The sequence below is a fragment of the Seriola dumerili genome, unplaced genomic scaffold (assembly GCF_002260705.1).
Source record: "Seriola dumerili isolate Sdu_G_001 unplaced genomic scaffold, Sdu_1.0 BDQW01000122.1, whole genome shotgun sequence".
NCBI lineage: Eukaryota > Metazoa > Chordata > Actinopteri > Carangiformes > Carangidae > Seriola > Seriola dumerili.
In genome coordinates, this window is record NW_019174377.1 from 247620 (window position 1) to 271051 (window position 23432).

At 39.3% G+C, this 23432-nt stretch overlaps 1 protein-coding gene across 5 annotated transcripts; it reads left to right on the forward strand.

Moving 5' to 3' along the window:
• The first annotated feature begins 452 nt into the window (after positions 1-452).
• agfg1 (ArfGAP with FG repeats 1) lies at positions 453-23292 on the forward strand. 5 transcript variants are annotated; one of them, XM_022748514.1, is made up of 13 exons: positions 453-765; positions 8167-8260; positions 10397-10512; positions 11580-11745; positions 12368-12530; positions 14435-14554; positions 17311-17526; positions 18141-18369; positions 18749-18828; positions 19530-19634; positions 21628-21783; positions 22068-22162; positions 22452-23292. In XM_022748514.1, exons 1-13 carry the CDS (start codon positions 599-601, stop codon positions 22509-22511), a joined length of 1767 nt encoding a protein of 588 aa, XP_022604235.1. In that variant the 5' UTR covers positions 453-598; the 3' UTR covers positions 22512-23292. The 5 variants fall into 5 exon arrangements, with proteins under 5 accessions (XP_022604235.1, XP_022604237.1, XP_022604239.1 ...); XM_022748516.1 differs by having other exon boundaries at positions 21631-21783; XM_022748518.1 differs by lacking the exon at positions 17311-17526.
• The last annotated feature ends 140 nt before the right edge of the window (positions 23293-23432 follow it).

Below are 23432 nucleotides of genomic sequence, written 5' to 3' on the forward strand. Positions count from 1 at the left end.
GCGGACTAATAACTTTGAGCCCTCCGTATCTATAATAATGTTTTCAATATATTTCACCATCCAATAATTGCAGGTAAACGAACATACATATTTGATAATAGCTGGAACACGAATTACTCTTCATTGTCGACGCCGGTTAAAACTGCGTACTATGGCTCTGCGCAGTACATATAGGACATCTGAGCAACATTACTGTCGCGTGCGACCACTACGTTGAAAGAAAGTCACCTTAGATAATTGTCACAACAGATGTGTCTCAGGGAAAATTTGCTGAAAACCTTTTGGAACGTAATTGATATATGACACTCATATTTGGCTCTGACACAAAGAGAAGCGGTGTAGTCTGTATAACGGGATTTAAGCGAAGGCGGAAGTAGGTGGCAGTAAAGCTCTTGCTCCGTTAGTGAACGTGATCCAACGCCTCAAACTCCTTGTTCGAGGAGACGCGAGGCCGCCGTGACAACAGAGCGACCTGCCCATTTCTTCTCTGTCTTGAACACGGGTCGGCAACCGTTAAAAAGCACAGCCCTTTGTCTTAGTTGTAGCTGACCCTCCTGTCTCCCCCGGTTTTATTTAATCCTGCTGTATATCCCTCACCATGGCGGCGAGTGCTAAACGAAAACAAGAGGAGAAACACCTGAAGATGCTGAGAGAAATGACGAGTTTGCCTCCCAACAGAAAGTGCTTTGACTGCGACCAGCGCGGCCCAACCTATGCCAACATGACTGTGGGCTCCTTCGTTTGCACCTCCTGCTCTGGCATCCTGTAAGTATTAAGTTACTGGATGACCTTAGCTTAGACATGGCGCACACGATATAACGTTTTAGCACGCTTCAGCTACATACCGTAACCTAAGCCAGCTAGCCAACTAGCGCTAGCTAACGTTAGATAGGTAACCAGTAGTGTCAGTGTGAGTTTTGACATTGTCTTGCTGTGCTGTTGGGCGGGGTACGTAGAAGTGCCAATGCTCAGCACAGCAAGCTAGCAACCACCCGAGATGCTAGGTAACTTCATCTTTTACTGCTAGCTAGTGAACTTCTCTGGCACTTGAAAGCTAGGTCTGCGGATAGGGTCAGTGAACAACTCTTACTACCAATTGTTGGCAACGTTTGCAAGCACCACCTTGTAACCTGGCTAACTAACGGTTATGGTATACTCCCCACACACATACACATGAATACATGTTTTAATTCTCTGTTGGTCGAGGTTTAATTTTATATCCGTCGGATTTATATTATGTTGCTATCTCTAACATTACTTAATGGAACCACACTGAAAGTTATCAATTTTCTTTCAGTAACATTCTGTTTTCATTGCTAAGTGTTATAAGATGGTACCTAGGTTTGTGAAGGCCACATCATTTTGAGATGGAACTGATAATGCAGTACCGGTATTCATGCTGTATATAGTCCAGGCATCTACAGTATCTTTGTATCAGATTCAAAAGCATTACTCTAGTTAGTCTCTAACAGATGTACATTGAGGAAAAAATACTGACATGATTCTCACTCTTTTGGTTGGCTGACTAAAACATTTTGTATGAATTCACTCATGTCAGTAGTTTACCCCTACAACAGCATAAGAACCTTTCCACAGCATTGAAATTTTTTCAGTGTAGCTGGGTGTTTGACTTTAGATAGCGTTTGCCTGACTTACAGCTTTGCTCTGCAGTTGTGTAACCAAGCATCTGTAGCTTGGGATTTGGGATTAGTGAAGCATTCCGTTTCTTCTTATTCAGCTAAAGTATCCCACCTAAATTCAGCTGTCAAATGTTGCATGGTAAAAATGTTTTTGTGTGTAGATAGATGTGATTTTGGCCAGATTTAGAAAGAAATCCAAAGTAGTTTGATATATTAATTACAATTATTGCATGATTCTCCTAAAGGTTTTTTAAAATGTATTTCCTAACAAGTGGCAGACTGACATTCAACTCTGAGGAAATGTTTGTCTTATATTATCCATAATGGATGACATTGTGCTAATTGGCACATAACCACTCTCCTGAAGAAAAATGAGGATTTCTCTGCTTTCTCTTTAAACTGCATCGACATTTGGTTCACTGGAAACCAAATTATGCCCACATACGGACAAATTAAAGGGAAAAACCTGAAAAATGAGTGGAGAAACGGATGACAGTGCCCATATCCATAGAGCACAGGGGGTCACTGAATGGTTTGATGATTATGAAACTTGGACCAGAGTGTTAGAATGTGCTCTGAACCACCATCATCAAAATTACAAATGAAATTCTTTCAGAAGAATGGTGTTCATCCCTCCAGTAGAATAGAGACTTGTGGAATCAATGCCAATGTGCATTGAAGATGTTCTGGTGGCACGTGGTGGCCCAACACCACGTGCCACCAGAAGGTGGCCCAACACCTTACTAAGATACTTTCTGTTGATTTGTTTTTCCTTGTATTTGTCACTTGTCAGTACATCAATTGCCCCCCAAAAAAACTCACAGTTCAGTTTCCCCCTTCTTTTTAAATTTGAAATTCTGAATCCCATCTTTTCACACAAATAGCTTATCTTGGTTATTGTAAACATATAAATAATGTTTGTAACAAAAGCCTGTGTAATTAAAAACACTTAAGAATAGTAAATTGACAGTGGCCTATTAGCAGGTAATTTAATAAGCTGTTCATTTGTCCATCCTGTTCTGCTCATTCACACTGTCAGCAGCCTGCACTGGTCTGTCTTAATGCTTTATGGAAATAACCCTGCCATTGTCCATTTGGCAACGATAATTCTAATAATTTTGCAGGGGAAAGGGAAACTATTTGTTGCTCAGTCAGTAATTCTCTACTGATGACCTTTTAGATTTATTAGTCGACAGAGGAACAGATGACTGCTTTGACACATTTTAAAATGGTCAGCCCCCCAGACTTTGCCTAAGATACCACCCTTGTTTGACTAGGTTTGTGACCTTAATCTGTGCAAACTGTTTTAGCTGTCTCCACTTTGAAGGTTATTTACTGTAGTACTGAAAAGAATGAGATTAATTGTGTGCTTGCTGATGGGTAGAGCTTGCCCTCCATTTCACTTCACCAGTGGGTCTGCAGGGACTCCACTGTGAATTTCCCATCTGCTCACCCCATAGTGTTAAAGTCTGTAATGTGAGTTAATTGAGTTCTTTTATAGCTTGAGATCACAATTTCTCCCATTTTCTCTTCTGCTGCCAATCTCACTCACTTTTTATTTTGACAAAACATGCTGGCGGCGGGGTGGGGGCTAGATTCATCCCAGCAGAAGGGTGTGGGTTTTGAAAGGATTGATGTCTGTCAGATGTATGCAGGAAGCCTGGTGTGATTGTAGGCTCAGGAAGTGGTATGGTCTCACCGTGCTGCAACATCAGCAGCATGTGATTTTATATGTGCAACAGGAAGTGGCAGAGAGGTCACTGTCTGCCTCTCACTTTCCTTTTTAATTCTAGAGAGGCAAATATGTTGAGCATTGTAAGAGAGTACCTAAAAATTCATTCTCAGACTCAATGTATTGTGTTGGTTACCATTTTACTACTATGATTTTTTTTTATGAATAAAAAAAGTGTAAAATATACAATATTTTGTCCTCCACAAGGCACAGAACAAAACCCCTCAACACAGACATCCATCTCTGTATATATCCTCCATTTACCATGAAATATTTTGTTATTGGTTCAAAAAGAGTCTTTTAAGTCCTAAACATGTGAAAGATAGGGACATTACTAAGGCAATCTTAGAAGTGGTCTTTGTTTTATGAAATTTGCAGGTTGTGCAGTAACAGTGTTTACTTGTTTAGGGGCACGACTACCTACTTTAAGACACTTTTGCCCCCATAGTTGTGGTAGTTTAATGGGTGGAGTTGGAATCTGCTATGTAAACACATTCCTTGTGAAGGTGGAGGCCTTCCCAGGAGGTACAGCACTCACAATGACTCTTTCTGGAGATTTGCTTATAGCAGGAAGTAACCCCACATGGCCTATCTGTTCCTGAGTAAAGCATGGCTGCAACAGTAACTAGGAACATCACAGAGGTGGGGAGGTGCCACTGAAACCAAATGTTCATGATAATATTAATCAATGGCATGTTAGCAGACATGACTTGAACTCTAAAACAATGGATGTTTGATTTCCCTGTGTTCCTGACAACATTTGACCTCTTAAAAATTTGCGCTGTAAAAGTGACAAATTGCTGATGCTGTAATTTGATATAAATGCAGATTATGTACTGAGATATTGAAATTATGAAGAGGCATTTTCTTTGATAAAAGGTAATTAATACAATTGTTGAATGTGTAAAAGACATCCATTTGATAGGGACTTAGAGCAGCAAAGTGAAGGCTGGTGCATAGCCTCTTCTCTTTTGAGACTTAACATTGCCAGTTTCTCTCACCCTGGGGGTGTTGCACTATGCAAATGAACTGACTTCCCCTGGCTTAGCTGGTCTGATGTACAGTAGCGACTAGGTCATAATTATTTCACTGTGCAATATGTGATACTGTAATGATGTAGATTTTGAACGTGGAAACTGGAGCTGAGCAATGGTTTGATTAAATTGTTAATCAGTGCTTTACAGATATTGTTCATGCGTACAATACTGTGTTGTAAGAAGTAATTTTATTACTTTATTTTACCAAATTAATAGTTACTGCTGTCATTTCATTCTCCCTATAAATATCATACTGTCACTGAACACTCTCACAATTGTATAGCTACTTTGTCCAGCAGAAATAGAGGGTGTGGGGGTCTGTAGGACCATAACATTGTGTTGCTGGGCTCTGTACCAGACTGGAATCTAGAACACAGGAATTGCCTGACAGTCGTAAACCACAGTCACTGGATATAAAAGACCCCAATTATAAGATGGTTCCCTCTTCTACAAGTTTTGGGATAAGACTTTTGAAAGTTGGGAGAGGCTTTGAATTAAAGAAGAGAGGCAGAAATGTATTTAATGTAAAATAGAGTAAACTAACAAAAACAAAATAACCACTATCAGAATTCCTTAATTGGACAACTGGGTAGAGATGCTGCCATAATATTTAGGCCTTAAGGGCTATGGAACTTCCTCCCTGTGTTTGACCCAGTTTCATCTTCATGAGACTAGGATCTGATCACTCACCTACCTCAGGGCGCTGAAAAACACATTGAAGCTCAAATACACAGAGACTCATTCACACATTCTTTTCTTCTGCTTTTCTACGGATACATTTATTTGTGACATTAGTTTATTGCTTCAATAATCTAAAAATGTTCAATAATCCAACTAGAGATGCAACTAATAATTGTAAAATTAAAATTTTAACAACCTTAATGTCTTTTTTTGTGGAATGTGCAATGCAACCTTTCCCTTTTTTTTTTTTTTTTTTTTTTAAATAAATCATACCTCCGCGTCAGCAACAGCCGTATTCATCCATCCATCCATCCTCTCCTCAGGAACCGCCTGGTTGGAATTTCATACATCTGACGTCCACTTGGACTACTCAAGGATAAACTGATTATAATTTTGAGGTCAAAGGTCAAGGTCATTGTGACCTTACAAAACATGTATTTGGCCAAAACTTAAGAATTTATATATTAATTATAACAAAATACATGTAAAACCTTATATTAAAGACTTACTACATTACATATGCAGTATTATGAGTCTGGACAAACATGTAAACTGCAACATAACTGGTTGGCGGAGGCATACAACCATGAGGCAGTAATTCTAGTTTGTTGATTGATTCATTATAATTTTTCTGTCTTTATGGTTAGGGCATTTAACCAGCTTCTGATTTCCCTGGTAAATCCTGCAAATGTTGAAATACAACAGTTGTTTTCTGTTAGGTCTGTGGCGTTTTTTGACCTTATCTGTCTTCTCCAAGTGATACCAGCATAATATTACTAGGTAGAAGATGATAAAGGTGCTACCTTAGAAATAGCCCTAGTAGTTCCCATGGAGCTGCTCCAAATTTAGGTGAGGGCATGTGGACAGCATTTTCAATAGACACATGGTCTTTGAATGTGAATTGACACTGCTACTTGGAGGTTCACATACAATGTGTGGACTAAGTTGTGGCTACTTTATTCCTTGTCAGAGCTAATTGTCATAAATATAATTGTTGTTGTTTGAAACACTTTGCAGTACATTCAGCTGATCAGTGGATGTGTAAAGAATTGGTGGAGATGAGAACAAGTTCTGTAAGGGGTGACAGCAGTGAATAATTTAGCAGTCATGTCTAGTATTTCAATGCCTTTAGGATCTGACTCCTTTGTGTGTGTATAACATTGTGTTTGTAATTGTGACACTGTGGATCTCATTTCCTAGGGAGTTGTCTTGACGACCTTATGAAAATGACCAAGTAAAAGTCAAATGGTATCAGGTGTAGACTACTAGCTGTAGATCTAACTTGATTTGTATTTAAATACTATGTCAAGAATAAAAGTGAGTAAAGTAATGTACAGGCCAAAAGTATAACATCCCCAAATTATTCAACTTATGCTAGCAGTGTAAGTACCTAACCTCAGTGGGCATCCAGTAATAGCTTGATAATCCTTAATTCATTTTTGTAAGTTCTGTGTTCTGTCTCTAGACATGTAGCCTTTTAACGAAATGTGTTGCCTTTTAATAATTTCAGGACAGAAGAAGTAACAGAAACATCAGAACAGAATTTAAGAGCACAGAGAATGGATAAGGTATTTGATGCCTGACTTAAACATGTTTTTGACAAGCTCTGGCCTGCTCCACTACTACACACCCTTTGAGAGTTCAGGCCAGGACAGAACAAAAAACACACAAATTAATGGTAAAAAAGGCCTGAACATCACCATATTCCATTTAGACATACAAATGCATGTGAAACATAAAAAATGGTGCTTAACTTATGAAGGTCCTTTGAAACACTAACTTCATGTATGGCAGAATACACTGAACACATTCAGCCATCGGCAGGGGTTAATATTGGAGTGATTCTTGTTATAATAAGACTTGAGTACAAGTAATTAGTTCTCGGCCTATTAGTGCTGAACCAAAGAATTTTACTTCTTTTAATTGTGTGTCCTAAAATGGGTTGTCATGTCATTACGTCACTGTGTCATTAAAACATGTTGGTGTGTTTGAATTCATGTATAATTTTAGGTTGATAAGGGCTATGCTGGTTGTGTATTATCTACTTTCGTCCTACTTTACATGGATACATTCACTGTTTGTTGGGCTGTGAGTGCTGTGAAAATGCTCCTCATTACACTTCAGTACTGTCGATGAATGAATCCGCTGTAGACACTGATGCAGGAATCCAGCTGCTGCTGTTGTGCTGTTGACATGCTTGCCAGTGTAGAAATGGAGTAAAAAGATGCTTTGGGTCGCAGTTTCCAGGCAATTTAAAAGTTATCTTAATGATATCTGACTTATGGCTCCTATTTGATTCTACTTGACACTTAAGTTGTTGCAAAAAAGTATTTAAGTATTTAAATTGACTGCTGATGATGTTTTTTTGTCATAGTATGAGGGATGAATTTATGACTTGGTTAATGGCTACAGACACTTTCTGCTAGCAACAAAAAGTTAATGTGGAAAGCACTCGGATAGAATTCTGTATTAGACTTTACAGGAATAATTAGTCTTTTCCTCATTCTGATGACTTTGGTTGCAGTTAAAGCATTCTGCTTGCATGCCAAATACTGATTGGTCACCTTCACAGTCAAAGCAGGTGGCGACCTTGAAGCCAGGACTACATTATTTTTCACTTACTGGTTGGTCCAGGGAAAATATGCAGGCATACAGGCCTGGAGCTTAATATAAAAGCCTAATGATGGCTCTTTTCAACAATTACAGTTACTAGGCATTTTTAATTTGGCCCGTTGTGGCATGAGCTGTGACCTGCTCAGGAAAATGAGTAGGGCTTGTGTGGGCTAATGGGTGTTACTCCATAATGGAAGTTTCTATATTAAGGGAGATTGCTCATTCTTTTACTGTGCTGACAACCTCAGTTCAGTCAATAGCAGTCTCTGTCATTATTTGTCTCTGTCATTTCCCCTCTGTACTGCTGTCTCTCTCTCCGCAGTTACGCACACCAGCCAGTCAGTTCGTTGCTGATTAAATGGCCCTGTCCTGAGAGGTGGCATCTGGAGAATGTCCAGATGAGGTTTTCGTGTACAGTGTCTTCAAATTAAATTGACCCTTGTTTCTGTTTCTTCACCTACAGACGAGGACTGAATCCACCCCACAGAGTCAAGTCCATCTCCATGACAACCTTCACGCAACAGGAAATCGAGTTCCTACAAAAACATGGCAATGAGGTAAGCATAGCGATTATCTACCTTGTCACAGTTGTTAATTAAGGTTGAGGTCAACTTTCCCACTGCTTTAGCAGGTTTGCTTTACAGACTGTCCGTGTAGTTTAGCTTGACATTGTACCATTGCTGTTTTATCCTGTTTGCTGTCTATGTCTGTTATATTTTTAACTGACAATATGAAAATCGAATTGAATGGTCAGTTCTCAGAAATCGGGTTATATGTTATGTGAGAATCCGTACATCATTATGCATCATCATGCAAATATTTCGGTCTTTGACAAGAAAAACTGCCCAGTTACCTTGGTCCAGAAATCATTCACTCAGTATGAAATATTTGAAATTTGAATTGAAAGTTGTTTTTTTTCTGAGGAAAACATAGAGGCTTTTTTTTTTTTTTTTTTTTTTTTTTTTTTTAAATACTAGGACAAGACTCACTCCTGAGACAGGACAGTTCATTTGGGAAGATTAAGTATTTTATTTAAAAATATCGCAGTATTACAAATTATTATTTATAATGATAATACTTTTAGGCTCAGTTTTTTCTTTTCTACAGTAGAATGTGGACTTAATTGTGTAAATGCATCAAAGCAACAAGAATTCACATGGAAATGCATTCATTTCAAAACTGTATTTATTCAGATATTGTGGATTGAATCTAATGATTATGTACAATATGAGGGGTGTTACTTTTTATATAATCCACAGTTATTTATCTTGAAAAAACACTTATTGCTTGGTTGATCCTTACCGCTCTTATCAGCCTTGTATTTGGCACCGTCAACGAGCTGTTTTCACTATACAAACTCTAATAAACCTATTGCACACTACCTGGCCACCACAAACCGGCAGATGACACAGTTGACAACAAGCTGATTAGGAAAGCCAAATAAGATCCACCTATTTTCTGACCAAATCGGTAGTGGAAGGCTGGTGAATTTTATGGCATTACTTTCTTCAGGTGGCCAGATAGACTTCGCTGGGATCAATATGTTCTGTGGCTGTTGGATGTGTGCAATTGTTTGTTAACATGTTAGCCATAATAGACTGTGAGTCTGTCATAATTGAGCTCTACCATTAAAAGGTGCAATACATTTCAGTGACCCAGTTACACTTTTATGCAAAAATTTAATGAATTATATTGATACATACATAGTTTTGAACAATGCAACGTCTGTTTGTCTTTCAAAACCTGCAGCTCTCACCTATCCATCATAACCACAAGCACCCCATATTTGTACAGCACAGAAGAACCAAAGTGCATCATCATTCAAGAACCATTTCTGGTAAACGGAGTATGAAATAGAGCAATACCACCTGGGAAGCCCAGCCTATTAAAAGCTGTAGCAAAGTGGCAGGCCAGGCAGACATGCAGGAGACTCAAGGTTGGAGCTGATGCATATGTCCTTCAAGGCTTCTATATAAATACTACTGTATTCAAGTTGCTTTTTGTCTTTTCACAGAGAGCTCTTGGCACAGAATAAACTCATACAACAAGGTGCACTTTATATTTTCAGCAACTGCAGTTTCAAAATCTAACTGATGAGAAAGAAAGACTGTGAAGAGCTGAGTGCGTGAGCATGTGCACCAAAGCCAGCTAAAGAGATAGCAGCAGCAGCAGCAGCAGCAGCAGCAGCAGCATATGAGCAACAAAAAAGCCATTCTCGCTCTTGCAGCACCATCATTCCATTTACAATAAGGCACCTTATACTGAGCGTACACACTTATGAAGCCTATAAATCTCTCTTCACAGGATTAGGCAAATACTTAAGGAATGCTACTATCCAAATTATAAGGCTACGGTGAGACTTACACTGATTTACACAGAGTGACTATGGTCAACCTGTATTTCCAAACATGGGGGCCAACTCATGCTAGACTCAAACATGGCGCTATCCTTCAGTCCAAGCATTAACGCAAAGTGTTCATCTGTCCAGTGCACCACATAAATTTGCACATGGTTACAATTTTAAATTATTAGTCAATGCTACTTTGAACTTAACTGATTTATTTTTTCATTTCCTTTGGCTTAAAACTTAAATGGCTAATTGTGAAAGTTGACCAGCCCTGCACTTGTAAGGAGCTGTGTGTACTATAATAATGTACCAAAAATCACATGTTCTGTTACTCTGTGTGTTCTAGGTATGTAAACAGATCTGGCTTGGCCTTTATGATGACAGAACCTCCTCAGTACCAGACTTCAGAGAACCACAGAAAGTCAAGGAATTCCTTCAAGAGAAATACGAGAAGAAGCGATGGTAAGTCAGTTTTTCAAGCTGGCAGTGCAAAGATATGAACAATCCTCTGACAAGGTGCACTGTGTAGATGTGTAGCTTTTCTTTGTTTTGTTTTTTTTGCTTCTCTGGCTTGGAGTGTCTCACAGGCAGCTCATAGCAGTTAGCCTCGAGCAAACCTCCAGATACCCTTCTTTAAATGCACAGAATGTAGGTCAGTACAGTAAAGCTGCTTCATGTGTGAGATTTACTTATTCCATGAAGTCATAGGTTTAATTGTTTTCAAATATGTATGAGGTTTAACATTCTTACTAGTGCATTGTGACTGTTGAGTGCCATAACTAATGAGAGCAGTTCTTTTAGACAAATGAAACTAAGGGAAGACCATACCAACAAGTGCGTGTCTTATTGATAGATGCAAATTAGGGATTGGTTGTTAAAAGTAAATATTAGTGTGGATGTTGGTTTATGTAGTTATACTCCACAAAAAAAAGTCGTATCACTATGGCACCAGGCAGTCAAAGGACAAGCGAGCACATATTTACTTTTCAATTGTTTGACAAGTAAACATGTGCTCCTTGTCCTTTGACTGCTTGGTTTTATTTCACCCAAAAACATGCCAAAAATTCAAATGAATGAAAATAAGCAAATTTAGTAAATAACTGGGCACTTAAAAGCAGTCAACCAAACAGAGCTCTACTTAAAAAAATAAGACATTAATTCAACTAACTGCCCTAACAAGAGGAAGACATATATAATGGCTGATCAGACCATTAGAAACAAAAAGGGATGAATATTACCATCACACCTAACTAACACAAATGTTCTTTTTCTGTATGCACAGGTAATCATTTAGACTATGTAGCTAATAGTCGGCCATTAGATTAACACACCTATGAGTTGGGTAGTAGTATTTTTGTCTGACCAAAATGAGAGCAATGAGCGGCGCATGACTCAACATGCCCCCATTTGCTGCAGACAGGCATTCTCACTCACAAAGGCCACTCTTCTGTAACACACAAATACACACACCAGTAATGGTACCACTGTGATGTAGTCTAATTTAATTCATGATGTGAACTGTTTCCCAGGTACGTACCTCCTGAGCAGGCCAAGGTAGTAGCATCAGTCCATGCTTCCATCTCTGGATCCTCAAACAGCAGCACCAGCAGCACCCCAGAGGTTAGACCACTCAAATCCCTGCTGGGGGAGTCAGCACCCTCCCTACACCTCAACAAGAACACCCCACCAAATCAGGTGAGATTTCAACTTGCTTGCACTCACCCACCTGTTCCATGACGTGCAATTATTATTACTTCAAAATAGTTAGTCTTTTTTGACAACTTATGTATTTACAATTTACATTGATTACAAAAAGTTCTCACACAGAAAGTGGTGCTGGACAAACACTCTCGAAGTGTTTATTATATATAGGCACACATTGCATAGCAGAATTTTTTCCTGATGGTAATTAAATGGCCACTGTTGCTAATTTCATACACCCCAGAATACTGTATTACCACCTAACCATAACGTACAATCTTCTTATTTTTGCATACTGTTAATTAGTGCACATCTGGGTATTAATCAAACTGTGTCAATCCGTCCACACCAAAAGTATGAGGATATGTTTTTAAGAGTCATTATTTTAAATTGGGTGTATTGTTGTCTGAATATGCACGAGATAGATTACAACGTTTGTGATAAATGCTTATACATGCACTGTATGAAGACACATTGTATACATAGAGACTGCCAGACACATTGTTCGTCTGCTTTTCAGAAGGCCACTCTCTTGTCTTTTTAATTTTCAGAAAGGCATATATAACTCACCTACACATGCCTGCAGTTTTTCTAATCCATCTCATATGTTCACCAGTCTCCAGTGGTGAGCCGTGGACAAATCCATCAGCAGCAGTTCCACGACAAGAAGTTCGACCTCCTCAGTGACTTGGGTGGAGACATCTTTGCTGCCCCGCCTAACATGAACGCAGGCGCCAGCTCCAGTTTTGCTAACTTTGCACATTTCAACAGCCACACAAGTAAGGAACAAAGTGACTGCTTGAATGTCTAAAAAAAAAAAAGAAAAACTGAAAATCAATATGTGTCATACAAAAAAACATAGGAAATTGATATACTAGGCACAAATCAGTAAGGGAATACAGAAAAAAATTAGCAATAACTCCTACCTCCAAAGTGTTTATTGGTGAAATTACCTTCATTGTCTGGAGGAAAAATGTGATCAGTTTCATCTGAAACTTTAAAAATTTTTATATGAACATGTAGACATGTTTATCTAGAAGGAGTAGAACAGTATAACAAACGGTGAGAATACTAGACATAAAGTAATGGTGTTGCTTCCATTTAAAAGGTTTAAGGTGCTTAAAGACACGGACGTATGCTGAATGATGTTGCATTCTAATTGACACCTCTTATACATTGTGGCAGAATCTCCAAAATGTCAGCAGTCACATTTCCCCATGACTGAGAAACGTGGCCATACATCATGTGTGGGATGATATCCTCCAAGTTGTACATTCCATGATTGTAATGGAGGATACTGGGGAAACCTGCTTATACCATGGTCACTTGCCAACAAAATGCCATATGTAATCAAACTAAAAATATCAGTCATCAATTTACACATATAAATGGTTCATTTTGATCTGGCTTTCCTATTTTAAGAATCATAAAATATAGTACCTGCGCCTCAGAACTGAGGCATTGCTAGGCATCTTGCTAGGCATCTAGCTGAACAGGAAGGGGTTCACAAGTTTTAAAAGCAGAGAAGAGAAATTTCAGTGATTCCTGTCAATCTTAAGAACAGATAGCAGCAATGTGTTCTGCTACATGACATTATTAAAACAGCGGAAATAATGTTACAGCACTCTCTGTCAACCTTACATTGGCTGCCACTGTTTTCCCCCTGCCTCTGTCACAAACACACTCATGTTGCACTCTTGCTGTCTTTCTCACACTCCCTCACTCTGACCTGTGACTTCTCCACATCTCTTTATTTTCTCTCCAGCTCTGGCCACTTTTGCCAAGGCTTCCAGCATCAGGCTTGCAGCATCAGGCTTCCTGCATCATCATGACTAGCATTATTTAGCTCCTCTACTTAAGCCAACTTTCAGATTCAGGCAAATATGATACACATTTAAAATTATATTTTTGTTTTTCTCACTGAGAAGCTGTTTATTCTTTTTTCAGCTCTTGTTGGTGGTTTCACAAATAACTCAAGTCTCTTAAGCTGAGGCTCAGCTGCTACTGTCTTTACCTACAGTTTAATTAGCACATTTATTTACGACACCAAACTAACACCTATGTGATAGTTGTCCGGTTAAGCCATCGAGTACTAAAAGTTAATCCACACCTTCCAACAAATCAGAATCCTTAGTGGCCTTGGTATAAAGATTGATATCAGAGGTTCTATGGACACAAACATCTCCATGGTTACTAATGTCTACAACATAGGGCTATTAGTGTTTGCTTCCCATGGCGAATAATGTCCTCTCATTTCCCCCTCAAAGAGTCATCAAGACTTGCCCTTAATGCAGTGACTAAAGTGGCAACCACACATCTCTACATAGCAAACATGTGCACAGATGTGCACCTCTAAATTGTATGATTTGTGCAGTCCTAAGCACACAGATTCGGTCTCATATGTGCTCAGCATGGAGTCCAGACAGCATCTCATGGGAGAGGGTAAATGTCAGGCGATCCTGACTGCCTTTAAAGCTGTTATGCATGTTATTGTTATGTTACACCACTCTATGATTATCTCTCATATTTAGCACATAATCCATTGTATTTGTTCTGCAGTCTGTCATCCATGCCTTTGGCTGTCATATGTATAAATCCATTCTATTATTATCTCATCCATTGTTATCCTCTCATTGTGTCTTTTTGTTCATCTGTCTGAACTTCATCCTGACACCACCTCCAGCGGCACAGAATGCCAACGCAAATGCAGACTTTGCAAATTTTGATGCATTCGGGAGCACTTCTGGGTCGACAGGTGGTTTCCCCTCCGCACCCCACGTCCCATTCCAACCCTCAAATACAGGTAGAGCAAGTTCTCTTCACTGGACAAACAACACACATCCAAATCACTCTGATAAGACATGATCTTGTATAATTTTGTGTACACAGACACTTGAGAATGTACATACAGGTTAAACACAAAAACCTTTTCAAATGCAGCACACTGTCAGTCATGTCTTCTGTCAAGTCATCAACATTTGGTGTTACACATATCCTCTGTTTCCCAGAACTTTCCATATGTGCAGTGTCCATTCATCCAGTGTCAAATTTGAAAGGTTTCTGTGCATCAGTTTTACAACTAGCAAGTTTAACAGAATGTGCAAGTTTGGAAAAAACTGCTAATGCATATTTGTTTTCTTTAGCTCAGTTAATTGCTGTTGACTGCAGGTGGACACATAAGATAATGTTCACACTGTATGTGCCTAAGGCATAAAACTTAAGTCATATGCTCCAGAGAATTTGCATGCCATGCAGACACACTAGAGGCATTGACTCTAAGTGCCACTTGTAGCATATCTCTTTTTTGGCCCTCTTTGAAGCATGACCCACTTGTCTGGGCAATCAACAACAAACCCATTTCTTAAGAGAAAGGTATGGTTGTACACCAGAGCAGTGCACTTAGTACACTTTAGGTTGAAAATTGATTTTAGTGTTAGGCGATTAATAATATCAAATATCTGTAGAATATGCTACATTCTGAATTAGTTATATTTCTAAGAGATAAACTGACCAAGGAGGTAAAGATCACTCTGCAGTCATTAGCTAGACAGTACAGCACATGTAGTACAACAGGTTTGTTAGTGCTGTAGCACCGTAACCACATCGTGGATAAACCTATAGGAATATTTTATTACTATACTAGAGACTTAACAATAACGTAAACACGCAGGCTGTGTGATTTAATAGAATGTATGCTTGTACCTAAAGCTGGAATTTTAATTTGATATATTGTGGTCTAAAAAATGTAATTGGGGCTTAGTCTCAGGAAAATGTTGTATACTACAGTGCCCTCTGCTGGACATTCAGATTGGTAACAATTTTAATGCAGAGCTGCACAGTGATCTCTTTAGCATGCCTATTGCCTGATGATAAAGCCCCCCTCTCTCTTGTGGCTTTGTAAGATAATCCCTTTCTCACAGACACTGACTGACTGTGCTATCTGGCCTCAGCTGTCCATTCTATCTCGTGTGTTTTTCATCCTTTGCTTCGGCATCAGTTGATTTGCTTTGACTTCATGCTTTTTAATTTTTTACCTCTGGTTTGGTTGACATCTTTTCTTTGTTTCTCCGCCCTGTCTTACATTGCTCACTGCCCCATTTCTCCATCCCTCCCTCCTTCTTTGATTTTTGGCTGCCAGCGTTCACTGTGCTCTCATCCAGCCGCAGTATGGGTGAGTTTGCCACTGCTCTGCCTCTCCAGGGTGCACACAGTAAGTCTCTCTCTGGGCTTGCCCTCTTAACAGCTTTCACCCTTTCCACCGCCTCTAATGTGTAGTCACTCTGATCCTCCTATCTCTGGGTGTAATGTGTGTCTCAGCATGTAGCTCTTTTTGTGTCTGAAACTCTGCATCACAGTTGACAATCTCACTGGTTAAAAACCGGGATAATACGCTTTGATGGTTGCTGCTATTATTGAGAATGCCTGTGGAGAATCAACCAAATGGAAGGACATAAGAGCTAAGTGGTATAGAATTAAAAAGGAATAAAGAAAATAATCAAAATGAGCAGAATTATTATTTTTTTTTAAAACATAGTATAATCGGATAGTCACTGTACTATTTTTAACATACCCTTTACCTTTTACAATAATTAGGAAACTCAAGAGCACTATGCCCTTGAGGTCTAAACCATTAATTATTTATGGTAAATAATTTGGTTAAATTTATATATATATTTACATATTCCTGGCATTAAACATCAAAATAAAATAAATGGGCCAGAACAACCTCAGTCATCTGCATAGTAGACAGCTTGTCTTCTGGTTTTTATTTAGAAATACAAACATGTCTCTATCCTGTCCGAGGATATTTTAACTGTTTGACTGATGGTATCAGTACTGTTCTGTCAAAATTCTTATTGTCCATTAAGCGGTTAAGTATAAATAACCCTAATCGAAAAAAAGTTGAATTTTTACCTGCAAGCATTCTTAGAGACATTGAACAAGAGCAAGAGAAGTGCCTTAATTAGCATGGTGGCCAAACATACACATACTATGTGAAACAAATGACATATATGGGTATTTACAGTGGTAAAATTCTAAGCAGTTACTGTTTGCCCAGTAACAATCTGGGTTCTGGTTCAAATTGACACTACTCATTACAAAGCTCAGTTATGCCTACAGGATGGTTTTGGCAGACTAACAGTCTTTTCCATTGAATTATCAAGCTGTTTTCCATGTCACATTAAATACTTTTTGGTTGGTTTTGCTTGTAACGCCCTTGATCCACAGTATGGTGCTGAACTCCTATGTAACTGAGACATGCAAGAAAGGTGCTGTTCTATACATCATATGTCTCTAACATAAAGAAATTATAATTTAATGCGTTCCTCAGGTTCATAGGCTATTGGAGAGCCAGCATAGTGCAGCATTGCAGACTTCTTTTAGAAGTGTTGCTATCTATCCTATCGATAATGAAGGTATCCCAGCCCTAGCCCAACTCCACCCCAACTTTACCCTCCATGCAGCTTCTTCTCTCCCTGTCCACCATGTTAATGCTGTCACTCAAATCCAACAATCAAGGTCCCCCTTATGACTTTTTAATCTCTCTCTTTCATACAGGTAGCGCCTCAGGGGGACTAGCAAATGCCAGTTTTGCAAATTTTGACAACTTCCCCAAATCGTGTAGTGCTGACTTTGGATCCTTCAGTTCCTCCTCCCAGAGTAACTCCACAGGAGCTGGCAAAGATGCTGTACAGAGTACTAGCGTCCCTGCCGATAGATACGCAGCCCTGGCTGACCTGGATAACATGTTTAGCTCTGCCAAAACAGAGCAAGGTAAACTTCTCCTGCCTAGCCTGTTTCATAGATCACAATTGTAGGGATAGAGGTTGACTGAAAAAGGAAGTTGACACAACTAAAAACATTTGTACTCCTTAACCCTAACTCATAGATTTAAGTCCCATTGAGTCTTCCTCCCAGTGCAGGGACAGCCGTAGTCGCTCTTTAAACAGGACTGATTTACATTTTCTAGCAAACATCCAAAACATCTACTCACCATCTTGTTTTTTTCAAAATCGGTCTCCTGGCCTCATTGTTATGGAACCAGCCTGTGTAACAGGCCACTGCACATGGTGAAAATACTTCCTTGCTTTAAAGAATGTTTTATGTACTGGTTTCATTGGAGAGTTTTAATGTCACATGGTCAGAATTCTGGCACTCGAGCATCTGTGAATTGTACTGGGCTGGTACTAGTTTATTTTGTTCATATTACAACCTGTGTTTCTGTGCTAGAAAATGCAAATTTCCTAATGATTGAACATTTATTCCCCATTATTTTTAGTAGGTTGAAAATGGCAGCTATCTCCGGCAGCTAATTTGAATTTTCCTCCTGGATTAGTTGAACTAATGTGGACTGAACCCGGCTCTGCTCTTATTTGCTTCTGTTGCAGGAGGTGGTATTCCTGGGGGGGTGAGCTCAGCCGCAGCCGCAGCAGCAGCAGCAGCAGCCGCCGCAGCAGCAGCAGCAGCAGCAGCAGGAGGAGTGGGTGGTTTGCCTCAGAAGCAGCCAGCGATGCCAACAGGGGGGGACCGCTATGCAGCTCTAGCTGAGCTTGACACTGTCTTCAGTTCCTCAGCCCCTGCCACCAGTGTTTACAACACCACCAGCACCTCACAAGGGTGAGACTATGCAAAAGACATATACACACCACAGTAAGCCCCCTGTTATTGTACAATCCAAAAGTTGTTTTATTTATTCATTTAAGTTGATGCATTTAGCTTATTGAAGATGTTTACAGCTAAATTATTCACCTGATTGTTGGAACATAGGGATATAATAGCTGATGGATGTGAACCAATGTGCCAGAATACAGTTAGAATGCAGTCACAGCTAGCTGGAAATTTTCACCAGCAAAGTAACTTTTTTTATCCAAAGCAACTTGACATAGGGACATACAGTGACCACACTGTCTATCATACAGCATTATGCAGTGGTCTCTGGTCTTCTTGTTTTGCTGGCTCCCCGATGAGTCTATGTGTTGATTTTGTTTCACTGCAGGGGTTTGTTTGGCTCAGAGGCTGGGGTGTCAACAGCACAAGCACAGCAGGCCCTGCCTGGCATGGCTCAAGGTTTTGGAGGTGAGTGAACCTGCATTTTCTCTTGCTTCTTATTGTGCTCGCAAATTGATATTGGTAATGATACAGATGTCTAGGGGGTGAGGCGCAGTGTACTTTAGGCGACTCCAGCTAGACAATTTACAACTTTTGTACCTTTGTGGGGTTCCTTGAGGACCTTCATGGTTGAGATGTGAAGAACAGTTTGCAGATGTGTTCAGAGAATGTGTGTGTGGATCATCGATCTGTGGCAAGTTCCATGCTTTGAAAAATCATCATGTTGTGTCAAACATGGATAAGCTTTACAAGAGTTATTGTTCCTTTTTTAGCCAACCTGGCTCACAGGTCATTTTGGCACTTTGATTATAAAGTTGTTTTGAAAAATGTTGACTGTATATGCTCTAAAATTACAGCAGGTTTTTGGACATTTTATCATCTTACTTCTTAGAACTCTATGCAAAGCTTAATTTGGCAAAATGGATTTAGCCATGAAAAGTTTGGTTGAAAGACACCAATTATGTAAAGGTCATCAACAGGAGATAATTAGTGTTCCAGAGATTTGAAGTGGGAGCAGGGGAAATCACTGACAGTAAACATCGGCATGTTGAAATAGAACCTCCTCCATCAATCAATGCTTTTGTATTTAATACATTTAGATCAAGCAGTTTATTGTTCTGTTTCTGTTTTGTTTGTTTGTTTGGTGACTTGATTCCTCTCTCCAACAGCTCAGTCAACTAATCCGTTTGTAGCTGCTGGAGTTGCCCCAGCGGCAGCTCCCACCAACCCATTCCAGAGCAACGGCAGAGCAGCAACTGTGGCAGCAGCAGCAGGTGTGTTTATGTATATGTTTGTGTATCTGTGTAGTACAGATGGAACATCACCCAATCAGCAAGTTAGTACAAGAGTGCATATTAAAATCATTTTATTTGAAGAAAAAAAATGTAACTGTGTTATGTTATCATACAATGGGTGTATCATGAGTTAGGTTACATTGCACACCCAAAGTGGCAACCTTTGCCCAGGCTGCCATAGCAATGAATATGCCTGAAGCCACAGTGCCAAACACAAGCAGAAAAGAAAATGATCACACAAAAAAAGTTCTGAATACCATCTTGTTCATTGTGGAAATGGGTAGCAGGACTAGCGTTGCCACTTACTGGTGTGCACATGAGGGATGAAAGATATAGTAAAGTGTAGAAATTGAGATTCAGTTGTCTGTCTGATTGCTCTTGCCATGCTGGACAGGCTTGATGAGGGTTCTTCATGGGCAGGGTTATCCTCCCACCTTTGGTAGGTTCTCTTGTGCTCTCTGTTTCCCCTTTGCTCTCCTGCATTTTGCTCTGGCAGCACATCCTTTTTCCTGTTTCACATGTATCAGGAAAATGTTGGGAGAGGTAAGCATAGCATCAAGATCCAGAAATACAGGTATGACAACATTTAATGCAATCAACAATTCACCATAGGGTACAATGGGCTAGGTTGAGTGGCTCCTGCAGCATGAGGCCATCATTTCATCCTAGTGTCTTGTAGGCCTGAGCTGCTGAGCAAAGCGGTTTTGTTAAACAGACTACTCACTAGGTTCAATATCAATACACACAACATGTGAGTTTCCTTGAAGGATTTAAAAAATAAAGATGAGTCAGAAAGTGCAGTTTAAGAGAAGAGAGGTATAGATGGACATGAAGTAACCTTTAGTTTTGAGCGCTGTGCTCTGTTTTTTTGAAAGTATAGTTATGACAAGTTGAAGTATATATTGCTCATCTTACCCCACAAGTCTCAATGACAGTGGCTTCCTCAACATTTTCCTCTTATTAGTTGGCAGGAAGAATAAAGTCTGGTGTGTCTTTTCAAAGACATTGAATTATGAAAACTAACTTTATTTTCTAATGTACATAAAAAAAATCATGTAGTCATTCATTAGGTTGATTCTCATAAAAATGCTTCATTCAGTGAATGAACCCTGTTAGACTGAAAATAATCCCCCAGAATCAATTTCAATATCAGCTAACCTGTTTGCTTTTACTCATTTATTCAATCAATTTTAGCTGCAGTAGTTGACTTTGTTTAACAGGCATTGAATGTAGCATTTGTACCAGATATTGGATTGTTCAATTGCCAGCTGACTGTCTTACTTACCACAGTTTAATTCCACTTGCGCTGTGGGGAAGTTGTGCTCCTGTGTGCTCATCAGAGGTCAGACACTGGTGCTACACTTACTGCAAGTGTTGTAGCCTCATGCCTGACTATTGTTCAGACAATCCCTCCTTTTTCCTAAGGCTTGTCTGTAGACAACTGTATTCACAATTTGCATGTGTTTAAACAAAGTACAAATCCATGCACTGTAAGATTCTGAAAGAACGACACTATTGATTACAGAATCACATGTGCAGTTATTCACTTGCTAAAGTAACAATGACCAAACTTATTGCATGGCATAATTGATATATTTCTAATTCCTAATTTGCTGTAGCAGTGTTTCTTTTCTTGTTGACTTGTCTGTAATGTTGTGTATCCTCTCACTTATTTTAAGTTTACTACAGTACTACAGTATACTGCTTCCTAACAAACTGCTTATATTAATAGCTGCCTTGTGTTTTTCTGCTGATGTGTACCCGCTCCTGTGTAACCTAACTTTTGTGTGTGTGTGTGTGCGTGCGTGCGTGCGCGTGTGCGTGCGCACGCATGCTATAAAATCGGCACAATGCCATAATTTTGAAAATAAAATGAAGAAGCAAAAGGTGTTGTCTATGTTGTTGTATGACTTTAGGTGTTGTTGAGTCTTGTACAGGCTTCTTTAACCAGTCGCTGTCCTGCTGTGTGTAGCAGCATCATTTGGCACAGGCTCCATGAGTATGCCGTCTGGATTCGGGAATGCTGCAGCCTACAATCTCCCCACCAGCTTTAGTGGAACGTTCCAGCAACCCTTTCCTGGCCAGGCTCCCTTCCCTCAGCCTCCTGCGTATCCCCAGCAACCCAATGGTATGTATGCCTCTTTGTAGATTTTGTAGTTAAGACTTATCGACATTAGTAACTACACTGAAGTTCAACATTACATGTGCATCTGACTGACACATTGTCACATTGCTGCACTTAAATGTTTTTAAAAAAATGTCGCTTTTTAGGTAATTCTATTCTGCTGTGGTATTAGGTGTGATTACTTGAACATAAATAAGGAAGTCCTTCTTGATTTGTTGTTGCTTTAATTCATTTTTTGGGTGTGTTTTCCATTATATTTCCTAAATGACTATGCACATGTCTTTCAGGTGGAGGATTTCCAGCCTTTGGCCAGGCTAAGCCTGTTGTGACTCCTTTTGGGCAGGCAATGCCTGGACCTATGGTCTCAAGCAACCCTTTCCTGGTTAGTAAGAGGGCTACATGGCATTGTTTCCTGTAGAAATAAGTCTTACATAAAGGAATGGAGAGGCTTTAGTACCATGAGCCAAGATTGTTTGATAGAGATAAGGCAGTTAAATTATTCCTTTTTTAGTTCTGTTGAATAGACTGTTGATTTATTAGAACTGACACTGTGGTGGGTTTAAAGCTAGATGTGATCATTTTGTATTAATGCTACTGGATTTATTCTGACCCTCATCAGTACTAAGTACTTCTCTGACTTTTCCTCTTTGTGTCTCCCTTTTTCCTTTCAGGGTGCGGGTCCATCCGCACAATATCCAGCAGGAAGCTCTTCAACGAATCCCTTCTTATAGCGATCCATTCAATCAGCTGTACTACAGGGTCAACAACTGGCGCGCTTGCACCTATTGCACTGTTTTGTTTCACAAGTAGCTTTAAAAACACAATGTTTGTAAGGATTTGTATTTTTTATCGCAGTTTGTCACTAATGGAACAATATGACAGACAGTCATGCTGACAATGTCTATGGCTACAAAACAAAGTGATAGTGTGTGCAGAGGGAGAGGTTGATCCCCTCTTCTCTATTTAACCTGTGAACTGGCCTGGCCAATACTGAGCCACAATGTATAATCAAACTGGCTGAAAACTAAGTTATTGCATTCAGTATATTCTATTCATTATGCTGCAATTCTGTACATACTATTTTTCTTTTAGGAAATTAGCTCTTTGTGCATATCAGTATTTGTATCTAACACACAAGATTTGTTAAGACAGAGCTGTTGTTTGGAAAAGCTAATGGGTACTGCCAGTTACCGTCTTTGTAAAGAACCAAACTGTTTATTTGTGCAGGATCCTTCTAAGGTAAACTGTTCTCACTAAAGAAAAAAAAGAATGCATAGTCTGTTGTTGAGAGATGGAAAAAAGGAGTGAATGCTGCATCAGGGATGGGTAGGGGACTCATTTCTCTGCCATCCCCTGCCCTGCTGCTCCTGAACTACAGTGAACCACATCGGTATGTGGCTAATAAGAACGATGAACTGAAAACCACTTACATTGGGTATTAGAGAATTTTAAGTTAATATGTAAATATATACAGTATATATATTAAAATGAATTTTAAGTAAGAAGAAATGACCAAACCATTCATTTACATGGATGTATGGAAATCTTGTATATTTGTTTTGTATAAAAAAAAAAAAATTATGTTCATGGTGTTGCGGTCAGTAATTTGAAGCTTTTTTTTTATTTTATTTTTTTTTTTAATGTAGCCACAG

What these genes read in the sequence shown, in the direction of transcription:
- agfg1 (XM_022748514.1), top strand. Translation starts at nt 599, where the DNA reads ATGGCGGCGAGTGCTAAACGAAAACAAGAGGAGAAACACCTGAAGATG. An exon ending in ATTCCAACCCTCAAATACAG is followed by an intron (nt 14,555 to 17,310) that starts GTAGAGCAAGTT and finishes TCTTTCATACAG; the next exon opens with GTAGCGCCTCAGGGGGACTA. An exon ending in CATGGCTCAAGGTTTTGGAG is followed by an intron (nt 18,829 to 19,529) that starts GTGAGTGAACCT and finishes TCTCTCCAACAG; the next exon opens with CTCAGTCAACTAATCCGTTT.